The sequence below is a fragment of the Hylaeus anthracinus genome, unplaced genomic scaffold (genome assembly GCF_026225885.1).
Source record: "Hylaeus anthracinus isolate JK02 unplaced genomic scaffold, UHH_iyHylAnth1.0_haploid 3, whole genome shotgun sequence".
Classification (NCBI taxonomy): Eukaryota; Metazoa; Arthropoda; class Insecta; order Hymenoptera; family Colletidae; genus Hylaeus; species Hylaeus anthracinus.
Window position 1 is genome coordinate 398,516 of NW_026535284.1, and position 19,963 is coordinate 418,478.

Sequence of the window (19,963 nt, forward strand, 5' to 3'; positions counted from 1 at the left end):
CAACCTGTTCCATCGTTTATGCATGATCCGTCTGTGAAGACTTTTGCATAATTATCGTATTTAGCGTTGATACTTTGAAAAGTTGTTGATATATTACTAGGTTTGTGTTTCCTTTGTGGTATTTATATAGATACATGTCTATTTCTGGTGTTGGAGTTAACCATGGAGGGTATTTTATCTTTGTTCTAGGTAATATCTCTGGTATACTTGTATTAATATCTTTTAAGTAATTGAGTAGCCGCTGGTAAAGTGGTTTCGGAAAGGATTTTCTTTTTTCGTAAAAAGCGGTGTATCTGTTTGAGAAAACACTAGAGTACGCGGAGTTTGAGGGAATGTGTAATATTTTTGATGCATATGAGAAGATTAACTTTCATCTTCTTATGTATAGAGGTTCTTCATTTGCTTCAGCTAGGATACTCATGATAGGACTGGTTCTGTAGGCTTCCAAAGCAGATCTTAATCCTGATGAATGAATGAAATTTAGGTTATTCAATACGGCGGCTTTTGCCGAGTCGTAGATAATGGATCCATAATCTAATTTGGAGCAGACTACATTTTTATAAGTGATCAATAAAACATTTTTATCTGCACCCCAGTTGCTCGATGAAATTTACTTACAGTGGGTGTGAAAGTATTCGTACACCGATCAATTTCCAAAAAAAACTATGTGAAATTGTAATTAGTAACTTCTTTTTTATAAACAATGATATTCTACATATTCTTGGAAATCTTTAAAACAGTTATAAAAAAAAGTACAAAAAAAGATTAGTTACTGATATAAGTTGCGATATAATAAAAAAATAGGAAAAATCGGCAAAAATATAGAAGCAATAAGTATTCGTACGGTTCTTATGACGAACTATTTACAGTAGAATTTGGAACATAAACACATCAGTTTATTGCATCGTAAGTGTAGTTGACCTCGTCAGTATGTTTGAAAATATTACCAGCATCAGTAGGTAGTTACTGGTTGTCCTCTTCAAAATTATCGTTAAAAATGGGACGAAAATATGTAGAAACTACGATACAGGAGAGAAAAATTGTTATTAATATGCATAATCAGTGTAAAAGTTTGTCAGAAATTTCACGGATTATAAACAGACCTCGGTTTACTATACAAAGCATAATTGATAGGTATGGATTAAAAAAACGGAAAATTAATCAGTATACTGGACGAGTTATTATTAGAATGGTAAAGAAAAATCAAAACCTAAGTACAGACAAAATACATAGTTGAACAGCTAAAAAATAATTTAGGTATTGATTTATCTGCTAGCACTGTACGTAATTTTTTACGAAATCAAGACTATCATGGTCGAGTAGCTCGTAACAAATATTTCGTTAGTGAAACGAATAGAAAGAAAAGATTGCAATTTGCAAATGATCATGTAAGCATACTAATGGAGTACTGGAATAGAGTGATTTTCACAGACGAGAGTAAATTTAATATTTCTGGGAGTGATGGACACTGTCCTTTTTGGAGGGAAAAAATGAAGAGCTGAAACCAGAAAACTTACGGTCGCCATTGAAATACGGTGGCGGTTCCGTAATAGTTTGGGGCTGCATGAGTGCAGCTGGTGTTGGCACATTACAATTTATTGATGGTGTAATGGATGGATGGTGTAATGGATCACAGAGTTTACATCGACATTTTAAAATGCAATCTTTTTTCCAGTGCAGAAAAAATAGGCATTAAACATAATTTCATTTTTATGCACGATAACGATCCTAAGCATACTGCATACAATACGAGAATGTGGATATAATACACCAGCGTGTTTAAAAATTCCTCCGCAGTCGCCAGATATCAATTCCATAGAACATCTGTGAGATTACTTGGAACGACAAATTAGAAAACATCAAATTTCCAGTAAAACAGGTTTGAAAAATGCTCTAATGGAGGAATGAAACAAAATCCCACCTCAAATAACATCAAATTTAGTTACTTCAATACATCGAAGACTTAGAGCAATTAAAAAATCAAAAGGAAATCCTACGAAGTATTAATTACTTATAAATTAATGTAAATTTGATTTTTTTGTACGAAGTTTTGAAAATATAGCATTTGTACGAATACTTATTGCTTCTATATTTCTGCCGATTTTTCGTATTTTCTTGTTAATTTTCGCAACTTATATAAATAATTAATTTTTTTTTACTGAATCTATTCTAGAGATTTCCAAGAATATGTAGAATATCATTGTTTATAAAAAAGAAGTTAATAAATTACAGTTTCATGTAGTTTTTTTGGAAATTGATCGGTGTACGAATACTTTCTACATCCACTGTATTTTCTACGATAGACTTTCAAAATAATGCTGTTAATAATTTCTTAAAATATATAGGGTGTCCCAAAGATGTTGTAACACATTGAAACTATAATTTTACACAAAAGTTTTTTGGGAAATTGATCGGTGTACGAATAGCCGTTCATTCGGCGAGTACATTCTGCTTTCAAATATTTAATTTGTGGTATCCATGTAAGGTGTTTGTCTAAAATTAATCCAAGGATTTTTATTTCGTTACTATTTTTTAAAGTATATGACCCCAATGATAGGTTAATTTCTGTGTCCAAAGAATTTTGTTTTAAGAAGGTTATGACTTCGGATTTTGTTTTAGAGATTATAATCCAGTTTTTTGAAGTTATATTTGCGTGGTTTTAATATGCTTTCCACTATTGAGAAATATGATATCATCTGCAAAGATATACATTTTTATGGGCCGATGAACGATGCTAAATATATCATTGATTGCTATTAGGAACAAGGTTACGTTTATAGCCGATCCTTGGGGGACGCCATTTTTAATAATAAATTTCTCGGAGAATTGGTTTTTGAATTTAACTCTAATCGATCTATCCTGTAGAAAATTTGCAATAAATTTGAGAATTTATCTATTGACTCCGGCGTTTAGTAAAATGTTGATAATTCTATCCTTTCACACCATGTCATAAGCTTTTTCCATGTCTAAGCTTACAGCTGCTGGATGCTGGTTGGTAAAAAAAGCATCACAAATGTTACTCTCAATGTTTGTGAGATGATCTAATGTAGAACAGTATTTTCTAAATCCACTTTGGAAGGGCGAAAAGAAATTTATGTTGTTTAGATACCAAATTATCCTTTTGTTAATAACACTAGTTTACAGCCAAAATGTACATTCAATGCCACAATTTTTTTCTTATGTATTTTGGCCTACTAAACTCGAAAATCGCAAGAAAAAATTTTTCTATGGATAGATTTTTTTATATGAATTTTTGAATTTTTTTTCGATTTTTTTCTGACATACGTTCACATTGTAGGCTATGTCTCGAGTTAGAAACGTCCGATTGAGTCGCGCAAGACGCCATTTTAAAGGTAATCGAATTTCCATCAATTGCTTTTAACATTATTTTCCAATCGATTAAATAGTTTAAGTGTTACGAGCCAATATATATGAGAAACTTTGATTTTTGCGGCTAAAACAGAACACGAATATTTCTTCCATCGCCATGGAAAAATAGAAATTGTCAAATTATGTCCAGTTTCTTATATCTAGGCTATATTTGTTGATTAGAATCTGGAGGTTCTCTTTTTGGGGTCGGTAGCCATTTAAGTTTCATTGTAGAACCATAATCAGCCATTTTTAGAGTGGATGTGGGGATAGTGTTTTTGCTCGTCGTCACTGGCTTCAGAGAGGGTCATTGAGTCATTGTCAGAGGCATTTTGTTTAATCAGTTTATTCTTCAGTGTTGTGAATCTGCGTTTAATGGTTTTGTCTATAAGTTGTGTCCTTGTATTTTCAAGCATCGTGATGAGAGATTGAAAATTAGAGGTATATTCCGAAGCAATTTCTGTAGCATTGGAGATAGTTGAGTGGATGCGGATTCTGTGGATTCGTAGACGTTGCTTATCAAGACTATCAATTTCGTGTTCATCGTTATTTGTGCTGGTCTTCGGTTTCTTAAATTTTTCATTGTTCTTATGAACTTCTAAATACTCTAGTTTATCCAAATTTGTTTCACTAATTTTTTGAGGTTTTTTTAATGATTCACTGTCAATTGTGTTGTTTGAAGATAGCGATAAGGCTCGTTTTAGAGCCTTTTGTGGAGGATTTATTAAGGGTGCGCAGGAGCCAGAGCCAAACTTCGAGTTGACTTCAGCGACAGTTGCGGAAAAAGTAGGAAACTTCGGGACAAGGACAGGGAGAGCGATACAACAATTGCAGGAGAGACGAGGTCAGGGCGTTCAGCCTAGCATGATTTTTTTCCAGGATATTGAAGCAAAGAAGCGATATTTTCTAATAATTCTGGTTTTAATATATTCGTTACTATAAGGCCTAATTTTGCAATTTCGGCTTTAAAACTTTGTAAACAATAAAAGTACGTTTGCTCTCTTTATTTTATTGTTTATAAAATTTTAAGGCCGAAATTGCAAAATCAGGCCTTGGCGTCGCATCCGTCAAAGTGTAACGAATAATTTAAAATGAGAATTGTTAGAAAATATTGGCAGATTGGAAACATTTTGCGATGACGTAATATCCGGAAAATCTTCCTTATTTTGACTTTGATGCGCCAGTGTATTAGTTGATAATAGATTTGATGGAGTGTTTATCAGGGTTTGGTTTTCCTTATGTAATATTTCTGTTGATTCAGGTTCTTTGCATTTTTTTGCTACGTGGCCTTGTTGTTTACAGATAAAACACGATATTACTTCAGCTGAAAGATAGATCCAGTAGCTTGTATCTTCGAAATTTATTTTAATCGAGTCCGGGAGTTTGTCTACGTCGTCAGGGTGAATGTAAACCTGCCTTCGAAAACTTAAAATGTGGGAAAACTCAGGTTCTGACATACCCGCTCTTAGAAACGTTATATTGGATCTTAATCTGAAGTTCAATTTTTTAAACTCATTTTCCAAAACGTTATGAGGGATTATTGAGCAGACGTTACATAATATTAATCGTTTAAATTTCGTTAGGAGGCCTCGAATCTCAAGTGAAGTATTCCCAATGGATATTGTTGTTTTGTTGTCTGTGAGTTTATTAACTTCCCGATTTATATGGAAGTTATTGTATTTGCCGCTAAAATGAAAAATCGATTTTTTAGCATATCTCCAGGTTTCAAGGTCATTGGAGTAATTTTAGCCTATTTTTAACAAATTGTTCGCGCGCGCGCGTGTGTCCGTGCACGTGTGTGGTGCGTGCGTGCTCGCGCGCGCGCGCACGCGTATGTATGTACGTATGTAAACAAATTTTTTGTTTACATTTTCTAAAAAACTAATACCGAGATCAAAATGATTGATGATGCAATCGATGTGTATCAATCTAACTTAGAGCTGATTTGATTTTGTTCTAATTCGGTCCAGTAGTTTTTTAGTTTTTTTAAGAAAACAACTCAATAACGCAATCTAGATGGAAGAATATAAATTTATGAGCGAAGAACTAAACGGAAATAATATATATACATATATTACTATTATTACATTTGTATGCATATGTATAACACATATACAGGGTGTTCTAAAAATGTTTTAACACCTTGAAATGGGTGGTTCGAGAGGTGATTTGAAACAATTTTTTCCTTAGCGAAAATGTTGTCCTAGGCTTCGTTGAGGAGATATTAACGGAAAACACTGATCAATTAGAGCGCGTGTGTACCGTTGGAGCGGCCGTAGTAGCGAAGGGTACGCGCTAAGCGGCCACGCTCGCACGTGAACAAGTGACTTGACGTGCATCGAAGGACATTGACGCAGCCGCTTAGGATGTAGCCTTCGCTATCACGCCCGCTCCAACGGTATATGCGGCCTCTGATTAGTCGAGATTTCTTGTTAATATCTGCTTAACGAAGCCTCGGACAACATTTTCGCTAAGGAAAAGGTTGTTTCAATTCACCTCCCAAACCACCCCTTTCAACGTGTTACGACATTTTTGGGACACCCTGTATACATACAGGGTGCTCCAAAAGTATGGAAACAGTCAAATATTTCCAAAATGGAACATTTGTGAGAAAAATGGTTTTAGAGAAATGTTTTAGGGTTTCAAAAATTCTATTGAATGATCGTGTCCGTTTGACCTTCAATGGACCGGTCAAAGTCACGTCAAGGTCAACATAATTTTTTTAATGGAACACCTCATTTTTTATCATGCACTGTGAAAGCTGGCTATGAAACCTTTTCAAAACACTAGTTTCAAACATTCTTTTTATTCACGATAAATGGCGTTGTAATCGGAAATCGGAAAGTTCCTTGTGTGGCCCATAAAGGGTCGCACACAAAATAAACATGAATAGCTATATGAATTAACCGAGCAAAAACAACCCTACTCGTGAGCTCGCGAAGCGAGCGAGCAACAATAACCAGCTAGTTTACTATATCCTTGTTGGCAAGATAGAGGCATATTCGATTTCTTGAAATTCTTGAGACAAAACGTATGTTATTTGAATTTATTAATTTTCTAATCGCTTGGGTATACTTTTAGTAGAATCCCTTCAATTGAATCGATTACAATTGCCTGTTCCCTGTTTTGTAGTTACTACTTGATTAAACGTTGATGTTGAAGCATTAAAATGAACTTCTTGGTCAGAAACCATTTCAATAGGTGTAAAGTGGAGAGAGCACTAGGTATGGATCTTAGGAGATTCGTGTGAAGAAACGTCAGGTTGAGAGGTACTGAGAAACTCGCAAAACGACGCAACAATGAAAAACAACGGAACTCGCTGGACATGTTCAAACGGTTCGGCTGCTCGGGAAGAACTCGAAAAATAAACTTACTTTGTCCTTCCTGACATCATAAACATTATTTTGTCCCAAATGAGTCCTGCACAACGCTACACTTTTTACATTCTTGTGTATACATGTGTCAAGATGTATTAAACAATTGGAAATCTGTGTGAAGTTAGCCCCGCACTTTTCGAATTTTTTATTTTTTTAAATTGTGCTACATTGTGCTACGTTTGTGACGTATTGTGCCGTAAACCGCAACTCCGTAAGTCAAAGCGTACTCAAGAAAATAGAACAAAACAAAATTTTTGATAGCCCCATACTTTTCGAATTTTCAGTTTTTTTTTGTGCCGTATTGTGATATATTTGTGCTGAATTGTGCCGTAAATAAGAGATCGATAACATCAATAACAATTAAGAAAAGAAATGAAACCAAAATTATACTAGCCCCGTACTTTTGCCGAAACAAATTTTTTTTTCTATAGAAAGTTGCGTACTAACTTGTGCTACATTGTGCCAATGATAGAAACTCGATATCTCTATTCATTTTGCGGATAAAAAATGTTAAATTTTAAGGAATAACAAGTTTAATATTCGGACAATTTGTGAACGGCGACAGATAATCGAATTTGCAAGTTGTGCTAACTTGTGTTACTTACAATGCACGACAGTCGTGCGTTAAAAATTGAGATTAGCTCGAAGGTCGACAAAAATTAACACAAAAAGGTAGGGCTGATTACAAATTTTGATATTTCCGAATTTTCTTTGATTATGCCAGATTGTGCTAAACTAGCACAACAAATTTTCCTAATTACAAAAACCTCGTCGATCGCCAGATTTCGCAGAGTTGGCAAAGTTGGGAGTCAGACGTTAGGAATTCGCATTCGCATTCGCACGTGGTCACGTGTAGCGTAGTGCAGTAATGCCTCGGTAAATGCACAAGCTCGGGACTGAAAGTGTGCATTTATCATGGAGTTTTTACATTATTTGATCTTTGTCGGCAGCTTCGAACGTAGAAAAGAGCGGTGAATAACAAAAGATGTCGACACGAGGCAATACTAATGCAAGTATGAAACTTTTATCAACAGATTTATGACATCTTTCTGGATAAATGAAACGAAATACGATATAATTTGGGTTATATTTACCATGCATCTTTTTTTAGTTACTGTTGATATATAATAAGTTGTAACAAGTTTAATATGTTCCGAATTATGTCGTGTTTGATTTCCAAAGTGTGAGAATATAGTAATTAGCGATATATTAGACTCCATTTTTTTGTCATTAAACTTCTAGTGTATAACACGTGCTGTCTTTTGCACAACCCCTCAGACTCAATCCTACATATATTATTTATCGGTATCACATATTAACACTATTACAAAATATATTTTCTTATATAACCATTCATTGCAGTTGAGAACTACACGTTTTCAATATACATATTCGCCAAATATTCTGATTCCTAACTTTGCCAACGCTGCGAAATCTGACGATCTGACGAGATTTCGTAATTAGGAAAAATTGTTGTGCTAGTTCTAGCACAATCCGGCACAATCAAAGAAAATTCGGCAATATCAAAATTTGTAATCACACTCACCTTTTTTTGTTAATTTTTGTTGACTCTCGAGCTAATCTCAATTTAGTTCAAGTAGTTCAGTAGTTTATCTCAATCTCGAGCTATAATTTTGGTTTCATTTCTTTTCGTCATTGTTATTGATGTCTCATATCTCTTATTTTCGGCACAATTCAGAACAAATATTGGGTTGTCGAAAAAGTCGTGACGCATTTCTGCAACAGGTGGTACTAGTTTACTTCTGGCAGTATTAGAGTCAGGTGCAACCACCTGATTGCTCTCATTTGACAACTAAGAACTCTAGCTTCGTACTAAACAAAAGACTAATCGATTTGGTTGAGTTTGGAAAATTTTACGATAAATTAAAAATGGAAGATCAAACTATGCATTTTCGCCATATTCTATTGTTTTACTTCCATAAAGGAAAGAACGCAAGTCAAGCTTGCGAAAAATTGCGTAAAGTTTACGGTGACAATGCTTTACAAGAACGTCAGTGCCAACGATGGTTCACGAAATTCCGTGCCGGTGATTTTAATTTCAGCGATGCTCCTCGGTCAGGGAGACCCATCGCGGTTGATGATGACAAAATCAAACCAATAATTAAAAAATTATTGGAGCTTAGATGGAATGTGTTACCCACCATACTCGCCAGATCTTGCGCCATCGGACATCCATTTGTTTCGCGCTCTTCAAGCTTCTTTGCGTGATATAACGTTCGATTCCGACGAGGCTGTTAATCAGCACCTTAGTCAGTTTTTCACCGATAAAGATAGGTCCTTCAATAAACAAGGAATTATGAAACTCACTGAACGGTGGCGAAAGGTTATCGAACAAAACGGGCTATATATCATTGATTGATCTTTGTTCTTTATATAAATAAATAACATTTGAAAAATCAAGAAAAACTACGTCATGACTTTCTCGACAGCCCAATATAACACAATACGGCACAAAAAAGAAAAACTCAAAATTCGAAAAGTGGGGGGCTAACTTCACACACATCAATTGGAAAGCACTCTCTGTGGGAAAGTGGAACAAATTTCAACACTTTTTCATGATTAATATATTTAATAAGTAATTAGTATATTAAAACATAATTGATGCCACACACATGCTTTTCCACCTTACTTCACTCTAACCTCTTTCGCTTACACACTACCAACCTTACTCCCTCTCCATGCATACTAACCTTCCTTGCTCTCCCTCATTCCAAAACCAACTCTCACACTCTCTGTGTGCATTTAGTGTTGGATTTCCCCAAGAATGACCCGTTATTAAATTTTCCAAACTTTTATATATATTAACAAATATGTGGGCGCTTTTTGGAAGGTCCTTACGTCTGTACAAATCGAAAAGTTCTTTACCAATTTCCGAAATGCAGCTTCGTTATCAATTAACATTAATCTAAAAAATACATAGCGTCAAATAAGATATTTCGTAATGCTTTATGGAAAGGCATACAATTTTTCGAATAAATCGAGTAATTGAGTAAATATGGATAGTGTTTCGCATAACTATTCTCTTCTATTCGCGAGTCAAAGGTGAGGTCTCAAGCTACACGTGCAAAAGCACGCCGAAGTTGTAGCAGACTACGTAATCGGCTACAGAATTCGTAGTAATGCGAGGAGTAAATTCGCCAGCTATTCCCAGCATGTTTGCTAAGCGCTTAGCAAACGTTCGAAATAAACATGGGACACGTTGAAGCTTTTTGCTGAGGAACGAACGGAAATCAAACATGATAGAGGTGTTTCTTCGCGACATTTTTGGACAAGCAAGGAAGCAAGCCGAAAGCGTTTAACAGATGGTAAACAATAGAGCATACGTCTCCGATAGGCAGCGGGCATCGCTAAAAATAAGGATTTTGACCGTTGCCAAATTTCAACAAATATCGCGGCTGAAGTTCGAATTGGAAGGCTGCGAGATGGCGTCGTTCAGTTGTCGTTCGACTTCAAATTCGTGTGTACGCTCTTGTCTGGGATCCATAAAATCTCGAAAGTCTTTTAGCAACACGTGGAACGTTTCGTGATACACTTTCTCGCTGAGTCACGCTGTAAAACTTGCTATCAGTTTGCGATTTAAAGACCAGTGGGGTCAGCGATTGGATCGTAGGTGTGTTAAAATAACTGCGACAAACTGTGTTACAATAAAACGATTTGGGGCGGTGCGATTAGAGTGCAGATGGTGTAACTGATTCGTTGACTTTCCGCCTGACGAGAAAATAAATCCAAGGAATCTGTGTAAATAATGGCACCACTGCGAAGAGTCATTGGAATTTGATGAGAATTCGAGACAGTAAAATGAAACAGAATTGTTTCGTTGACTTTTGATGTAGCACGTGAATCCTAGTATTTATATGCATAATACCTACACAAATAATAGTACTTATAACTGCACGCATATAATTCACAGTAAATCGTCACCAGTGAAAATACGTTGCGAATGATTGTGATAATTGGTGCAATTTTTATATAACACTGCTGAATAAACATGTTGCATTGTTCGAAAACGAACTATTACAATAATAAAAAGATTAGCAAGTGAACAAGGCAATCTGTGTAAAGTAATCGTCATTAGTGATACACTGTAAGAGACCTTGAGACTTGATGAAAATTCGATACAGCTGGATAAAACATAAATTGTCTTGGATTCACAACAGAGTATCTCGATTTTGTGACTACTGTCGCGTGGCAAATGAATCCTGGCAGCCACTAGGAAGAGAAAACAATAGAATCACGGTGAGTGATTCGCAGTAACTGGCCGCCAAAAATATCGGATTTTGGGCTTTGCCAAAAGGCAAAAAAAACAGAGAAATGTTAACGTGCAAAAGTAATTAATTAGTCAACATCAGCGGATTGGAATCTAGAACAACTAACCTTCGTGAAAGGGAGAAGCTTGTTGAATTGAAGAATTGCGTCAATTGACTTGACGAGCAGAGAAAATGTGCAATCGATTATCAGTGAATCGTAAAGCTTTCTTGTACTCCAGGAATACCTCGTCTGTGACTTGATCGCTTGACGATTGAAGAATTCGGTGACCTTCCGGTTGGATCCCCAGCTAAAGCTTCGAAGGATCTTCGATTCAATTTTCATGCCGGCTTTCGTTCTGAATAGGGCTTATTTCGTCTGTAACGATGAGTATCCTGTAAGTGAGAACGGTAGCTTTCTGATGCGTTGTTGTAGATCGTAGTTGTGTGTTTTCTTAAGAGGCTTGGAACATCAAAAGTGAAAAAAAATCATTTTTAATTAAGATTTAAGCGATTCTGAACAGTTCTACGCAAAGAAAATTGAATTTGAAGCACTAGAAGTGTTAAAAAAAATGTTTAAAAAAAATGGATTTTTTTTAGAGAATTTCTTTTTTCTCACAAAAAATGTTCGACGACACGAACTTAGTAAAACGAACGCGATAAAACTGTAAAAAATACAAGGAAATACAACGGACAACTTTCTCGAAGAGAAAACGACAGTCAAATTTGTGGAAGACCGGAGACGTGGTTACCTTGATTACAACCATAGAGTATTGTTTTTCAGGGTAAAGTAGACGGTAAATGATCAAAAAGGCAGTGTTTTAATCGATTTTGATAAAAAGAAATACGATTAAATAATATTTATATCGATAATCGAGCGGGACATACAAATTTTTAATTTCTTGCGTCTCCTGAAAACGTAGGTTTTTGGTATAAAGGTACACTTTTCTCAGAAACGGTTAGGCCGACATGATCCAAATTTTTTACACGTGTTTTTTGATAATTCGACTTAATTTACACCGAGGATGTTTTCAATATTTTGATTCCAAAAAAAGTTATCGCCGCGCAAACCTATACATTTTTTTTTCAACTTTACACATTTTTAAAAAATTAACCATTTGGAATGCCAAAAAAATCCTCAGTATAAATTAGGCCTAGCTATCAGAAAATACGTTTAAAAAATTTGGTTCATATCAGCGTAGCGTTTCTGACAATGAGGAAAGTGTACCTTTGTATCAAAAACCTAGGTTTTCAGGAGATGCAAAAAACAAAAAATTTCTATTTTCCGGTTCATATCGATGGAAATGTTATCAAATCGTATTTAATTTTATCAAAATCGATTAAAACACTGCTTTTTCGGAAATTTACTGTCTTCTTTACCCTAGTAAACAGTACCCTATGGCTGTGACCAAGGTAACCGCATCTTCGTTCTTCCGCAAATTTGACTGTCGTTATTTTCTCTTCGAGAAAGTTGTCAGTTGTATTTCCTTACATTTTTTCCTTATATTTTTTTGTGAGAAAAAAATTAATTTTCTAAAAAAAACTCATTTTTTTCAAATATTCTTTTTGCCACTTCTAGTGCTCCAAATTCAACTTTCTTTGTGTAGAATTGTTCAAGTCGCTTAAATTTTAATAAAAAAAATATTTAAAAAAGTGATTTTTTTTTTCATTTTTTGAGGTTCCAAGCCTCTTTAAAGTTAATTTCATTAAATTGCTTAAACTGTAAAAGACCAGACTAAAAACTAGTTGTTTTTTCTTTGTTATAGTATTTTAACCTCGAAAATCGAATCTTTCAGTCATGACGGACAGCATGTCACTTTTTTTATATTTCATCTATCATTCTATGTATATAATCCATATACGGTAAATTGTGCCAAAGTTATAAAATGTACCTACCTAAATATACAATATATCGATGTCTTTTACCAAACAAGTAACAAGACTATATGAATAATTTAATATTTGTATGTTTGAATTCAAATTATTTGTATACAGTAAACTCCAATTTAAAGCGAGTTTGATAACACGAATTCCTACCACGCTCTAAAGAAATTTTGACGATTGTTATTATATGATAAACGGTTTTCTAAAGAGGATTTCAAGATTTTGTTTCTTGATAACAGCAGAACTTTAAAATTTGAATTGTAGCTATTGCTTTTGTCATTTCAAATTACCGCATTTCAAACGACGTATGATTAAGTATCGTTTTGATACGTTAGAGTTATTCCACAGGAAATCGGACACTAAATGCGGCGACTTTTGAAAACGACTTTCAAAAATAGTGTCATATTTTCCGTACAATACTAAAGAGCAGATGTTTATGCTTGGCTATGCTACGATCAATAGGCTACTGGCATAAGGTTTTACATAAGAATACAGCGTAATTTGAGTACAGGAAGTATTGTTTAATAATATGGTCTAATAAATGTGATTGAAAAAATTCTCAATAATTATACATTTCCTACGTTATTAATTAATAGTTCCTGTACAATGTCCCAATTTTAAAATCACAGTATTTCTGAAGATAGGACTACACTCTAATGTTTTTTTTTAGGTTTTTAAAACCGTGTCCATTATTAAAAACGTAGCTATCAAACAGAGGTTAATTTTTATTCAACCAATTTTAAAAGGACAATATATTTGAAAGTTGTTCTTAAAAGAGACAAATGGGACTATATTCTCAATTTTTTCTGAATTTGCAGAACTCTACCCGCTATAGAAATGATGCATTTATTTAAAAATATTGTAGAAGAAATAATAAAAACAGTGATTATTTAACCGAAATAATTTTGTATCGGTACTTCATTATATTCTGTATAAGTTCCTAAAGGGACACTCTCGACGAAGTATTAGTTTAAGAGTTGTAATTAAAAAAGAAAAATATAGCATTCATTCCTGAAATATTCATAATTTTTGAAATTTTGATAATTTCTTCGAGATACGTTCAAATATCCCTAGATCATGCACATACTCAAATTTCCACAAGATCTGAAATGCTGCTCCATTTAGTATCGGATTCTCGTAGAATGACCCGTTATTGAATTTTCCTTCAAATTTTCCAAACTTTTATCCGATCGCTTTCAAATTTGACTCAAATTTTTTGATCTTAAAGTATACTTTTAGAGGGTGGGATGGAAAAAATTCAAAAATTCCTAAATAAAAGCCACCCTAATATTACTATTAAATGGTAACTGCTAAATTAGCTAACTTAGCTAAACTCAAATTAACGTTAACTGTCAGTTATTACAGTTTATTTAATGTGGAGGGATAATATTATTGAAAAATTCTTACATGAGTTTTTCATGAATACATACAGTTTAAGATGCACAATACTTGTTACTGCTTCGAAAAGAGAGGTATTTACAAAAATCCATTATGAAGAAACTATACAATGAATTGTTTTCAAATTTCTAGTATGTTTTATTGAGCGCATAAGCAAATACAAACCGAGATAACTAAAAGTGGTATATAATAATAAAATAGAAAGTTATCGATACCTCAAAATATTAGAAAATGGCAAGTCTTTAAAAAAATATTTCAATTACGCGAAAAAATATTACTTTTTTATAAAAAAAAAAAAAAAAAGTCAATTTAAAAGAAGGAAAAAACGACTATATCAAGCCACAGTGACTAGTTTTCTTTAACAGAATGTAGCTTGGATCAAATCGGACACATAAGTTTTTCTAGAAAGCTATCAACCAGGTTACAACCTGTCGTTTAGAGACAAATGCATTTAAAATTTAAAATTTCAGTAGCCTTCGTTAAAACGTTAAATAGCCTCCACATTGAAGGCTGTAACTCTAGCTATTGTAAACATTTCTTTCTCAAATTTTGACACAACATTATTTAAATGTGTATTTTTTAAAAACTGAAAACAAAATTTATTTTATTTTTATTTGTATAATGTTGTGCTCTCTTATGTTATTAAACTACTTTATTTTCCCTCCCTGTGTTTTTAATAACGATATGGTATCTAAGTTCAATTGCAAAACTGGCTTAAGGAAAACATTCTTTGTGGTGTAAATTTACGATCACGAATCATCTTATGGTTTTCCAAAAGGAGCTTTAAGATTTTTTTGCTTTTTCTGTAAACCGCAAATGGTATGAAACATGTATAAAAGTTGTTGTTTTAGTTGTTGTTGCTCTGTTTTAAATGAACGTGCACATGATTATAACTAATCCTTTGCTGTTGTGTTTAGTTTAGTGTTTAGTTTAGTGTTTAGCAATATACGTGTATTGCTACTCAAAATCAATCTTAATTAAATGAAAATTAATAATGTAATGCAACATTATAAGTACTGAACATTTAATGATTTTCTTTCAATTTTACATATACGTAACATAATAATATGGTTTCATTTTATTATATATAGAAATTATATTTTTATATATACCGTTCCATTGTGTGGTATCTTCCACAATATTCTTCAACTTAAAAGTTTGATTTTTGAGGACACATATCACTGATCCTGTTAGTTTGTCGACTTTCTCTTTTAATTTTCCGGTTGGAACATACCGAATAGTCCTTGCTCTATACCTTTTACATACAAGAACGTAATATGTGTAAGTTGCTGTTGTTGTGTATTTTTAATCGACTTCGAAAAGGAGAAGATTACTCAATTCGACATGTATATTTAATGTTAATAAAATAATAAATTAATTGTAATTATAATTATAATAAGCATAAAATAATATTTGGAAAAAAAATATAATCGACTTCGAAAAATATTAAAACTCCACTAAAAAGTATGAAATAATTTCTATTTCCTTTATACTAAACTATATTAAATAATATATTAAATTTCTATTTCTATTTAAATAACCTTTTTGGAGGAAAAATTTAAAATTTTTAATTTCTGCTTGAATTAGTTTTTGGCAGGCGCGGCAATATTGAATGCTGTTAATGTATACCTGAAAATACTGTCTGAGAGGGTATGATGTATTTGATTAAAATAAAAATCCGTCGTTTCCATTACTTTAAACGCTATTAGGATATTGAGCGGACGCTAATTCGCCGAATGACGGGGCAAAACGCGAAATTAATGGAATTAGAAAGTGGGAGTTAATATTCCTAGATTTTTCATTTCGTGAAAGTAACGGGAAAAACAACTCGTTGCGGGTGATCAATTCGGTTGGAAAAATCGTGCAGAAAGATTCGTGAATCAGGGACATTTGGTACGTATCTAACAGCCATGCAATCATAATTCTCATAATATACAAATTTCAAAGATATGCATCGTGTTCTCTCGAAATAGCATTGACACATTGTACATCAGGCTTGCTCGATAACAGGATTTTTTTAAATCAATATTTGGGTGCTATTCTCGGACGCACGCTTTATAAATCTCATTATCGCTTTGTTGGCCGTGCAGTGCGGAGGTGTACCAGCTCGAGAAATCATCAGTAAATGTTACAAGTTGACCTTACACCGTAAAAAAAGAAGATGCAAAACGTGTCACGTCATTAACTCCTGATTATTTTTAATAAAATTATGTATTAAAATTATTACGTGAATATTCGAGTAATATCGGACCATTTATCTGTGACTCAAGTACTTGACGATTTTAACATTACAAATATAATGTATCGAATATTTAAGGTGAGTTTAAATGGCTGTCATAATACTTACAGGAGATTTTCAAATGGTAAAATTGATAAAAAAATTCTAAATTTGGGAATAAGACAGTCATAAGCTTGGTTTCAAGAATCTTTCATTCTTATGGTACACGTGATTACTTTGATTGGAATTAGTTTCTAATTCTCTTTCATGCGCTGTCTATCTCCTTTTAACTCTTGAAATGTTTGTTCTGAGAGAAGACCAAACGAGATTGTAAATACGATTTCTTCGAATTATTCTATCAATTTGTATATCTACTTTATAATTCTCAACCGCGATTAGCCTAAACTAAATATTCCTCTAAAGGAAAATATACAGGGTGTCCCGAAAATGTTGTAATTCCTTAAAAAGGGTGGTTTGGGAGATGATTTGAAACAACTTTTTCCTTAGCGAAAATGTTGTCCGAGGCGTCGTTAACGTGATATTAACGGTAAACCCCGACCAATCACAGCGCGAGTATCTGGAGTGCCCGCGTAGGCCACGTGACGTCGGGCCCACCTCCCGCGGCTGAACGTGCGCAGTGATTGGTCGGTGGTTTTTCCTTAATAATTCAAAAACAAAGCCTCGCGCAACATTTTCGCTGAGGAAAAAGTTGTTTCAAATTACCTCCCGAACCACCCCTTTCAAGTTATTACAACATTTTTGGGACACCCTGTATACACGTAGTCGAGTAAGTGGGTACTTTAGTTTTGCGATGTTTGGTACTCCTGTAAATTTTATGTTAACCCATTAGAACCACCTTGTATGGAGTTTGGTCAGAAGTTATAAATTATAAATTAACAAGTTATACAAGGTGTTTAAGAAAGGACATCATAAATGTTCTGTTAGTAAAGGAACAAGTCTGATATAAAATCATGGTGCATGTAGATGTATGGTCGCTACACGAAGGACCTGGGTGAGTATGCAAAAGAAGAGGCACGGAAGCTGAAACACCACGAAAAAGCACGACAGAAGTATGACAAGACAACGGCAGAGGGTCTACGAAAGTCGAGGAGAGGACCTTTGTGCAGGAAATTGCTCGCATTGCTGGCCTTCGCTTGGAAACACACTGGAGCTAGACTAGGCGAAGACTGGGTCTTCCTGGCTTTGCTCGGTGTCATCATGGCATTGATCAGTTACGCGATGGACCGTGGAATTTCCATGTGCAACAACGGTCAGTCTTTATAATCATTTGGTAGGACTCAAAAGTTACAATTTTTACGCGGACAAACATGTTAAAAATGTATAATAGAAACTTTTCGTCAATTGAAATTAAATTCGAATTTACTACTGTTTTTAATTACTACGAGACTTGAATAACAAATAAGCAAAGATTTGAGTTATTTTCGCAATCCCACTTACACCGGATACGCGAGTCATGAAATTAGTGCTTCGTTCAATTTTACAATGACACTCGGACGATATTTGAGATAACTATTAGAGATATTCCGAGAACTGATTTCCTTTATAAGTTAATACTTATTTGCTTCTCTAGAGAGGTATGTACTTATTTCCAAGTTTACTTTCCAGTTTATTTGGAAGCTTAAATATAGAGTTTTCAATTGTTCTCCTTAAGATTTTTCTGCATTAGAATTTCAATTTATTATAATTTTTTATTTTATCAAATTAATTAATTGCAATTGTACATTACAAATAATTATTGAATGTTCAAATAGGCGTTATGCAATTTTAAAAGAAATACTAAGCACATGCAAAGAAATTATTGCTCTTATTGTACTGTAAATTGTCACGATTTACATCATGCACCCAATAATATTAAACATATTCCTACTGAAAATGTAGTCACTATCTGCGTATACATTAACAATAATAATCAGGATCATGTTTCAATACTTGTTAACGACAGAGAGCTCGAATAAAATCACATACATAGATGAAAATTATTTCAATACATCAATTAAATAGTTACTACCTCAGGAAGAACTAAAAGAGGAGTAAATAGTGACTAAAAGACTTGTAAAACTTAAAAAAGAATAGTGAGTGTAAAACTTGAATTAATATGTGAATTATTCCAAAAGTTAAAGACTCATTAATGGACTGCAAAATTAGAGAGTACTATGAAAGGTTTAATTGGATATTGAAAGTTTTAACTGAGAATTAATTTTTTGACTCGGGTAGAGTCAAGGGACACTTTGTCAATCATACACAATAACATTCCCTAATTTAAACTTCTATAACTCCTGGAATATGGAGTTATGATGAATAGTTATGAAAATACGATAGAAATATTTTACTAACTTTATCCCACAAAATTGTTAAATAAGATTATTTTGAATAAAATGTAATCACTATTCTTCAAAATTATATTTCTTTATGAAATAATGATGTATTGAAGAAATACAGGTATTTAAAAATTATTTTATTAGAAGAAATAATTTATAGATAATCGTTTTTCTTAACTGCATATGAAGTATTTCATGAACTGAAGTTATTTTCTCGAAAACTATTAGTAATATTGATAAGTTTTTGTTTAGGATTATAAGGTATGATAGGCCCTTTCATGTAATGTATGGGGTACTGCTGCATGACCCCCCAGGGGGGCAAGAGGGCACAGCGATCCATATCTTTAAATGGAATTTAAAGCACTTTTCATAACAAATAATTTTTATTTGAACAATTTTTTCATATTCTACATAGGTCAATGCGGGGTTCAAATACATTAAAATCAGTCGTTTTTGTTATTTTATTAGGGGGATCACTAATGTGAACGCCTGAAAAAAGGCGATATTCGAAATTTCTACAAAAAAAGGGTAATATATCAAATATTTTGAAACTTTAAGGATGTATTTATACAGAATTAAATAATCTGCAATAATGTTCTTGTTTGATAATAATTGATTTTGAGCAAGTTAGGTGAAATCTTTCAGACGTTCAAAAAAAAAAAAGTCCCACTGCTGCAGTAATTCAGAAAAAAAGTGCAGTAAAAAAAGAAAAAATTTCCATTAAATTAGAAGACACTTTCCGTACTATGAAGCACGACGTTGAACACAAATTGAAATCTAAAAAAATGGCTGAGTTTTAAAAACAAAAGTTAAAATTACGTCTGAAAATATGGTGATCCAATCAAGAAAACCGAAGCTCATAGTATGACGAAATATGTACTGAACATACTCGAAAAAATTCAAGTCGATCAAACAATTCGTATTAGAATTAGGGCTGCAGCAAATGTGAAAAATGTTGTTTCGAGTAAAACGCTTTTAAACACATTTATGACTATACTGCGGATTTTTATGCATTTATAGGGAGAAGATTTGAGAAGAAGATATTTGAGAAGAATATAAATCAAGAATCAAGAATATAATGAAGAATATAAAAAATATTGAGAATAAAATTCA

At 33.4% G+C, this 19,963-nt stretch overlaps 1 protein-coding gene across 7 annotated transcripts in view; it reads left to right on the forward strand.

The window, feature by feature from the left end:
• Positions 1-19,963, forward strand: part of LOC128894209 (chloride channel protein 2) — a 217,173-nt gene that overhangs the window by 145,628 nt on the left and 51,582 nt on the right. For 6 of the 7 annotated variants that reach the window (XM_054155800.1, XM_054155801.1, XM_054155799.1 and 3 more), the window contains one exon: positions 17,496-17,781. In XM_054155800.1, coding sequence (XP_054011775.1) covers positions 17,496-17,781 — 286 coding nt within the window. Of the gene's footprint in view, positions 1-10,200; positions 11,410-17,495; positions 17,782-19,963 lie in introns of those variants that run through there. The other variant, XM_054155803.1, reaches the window with a different exon arrangement.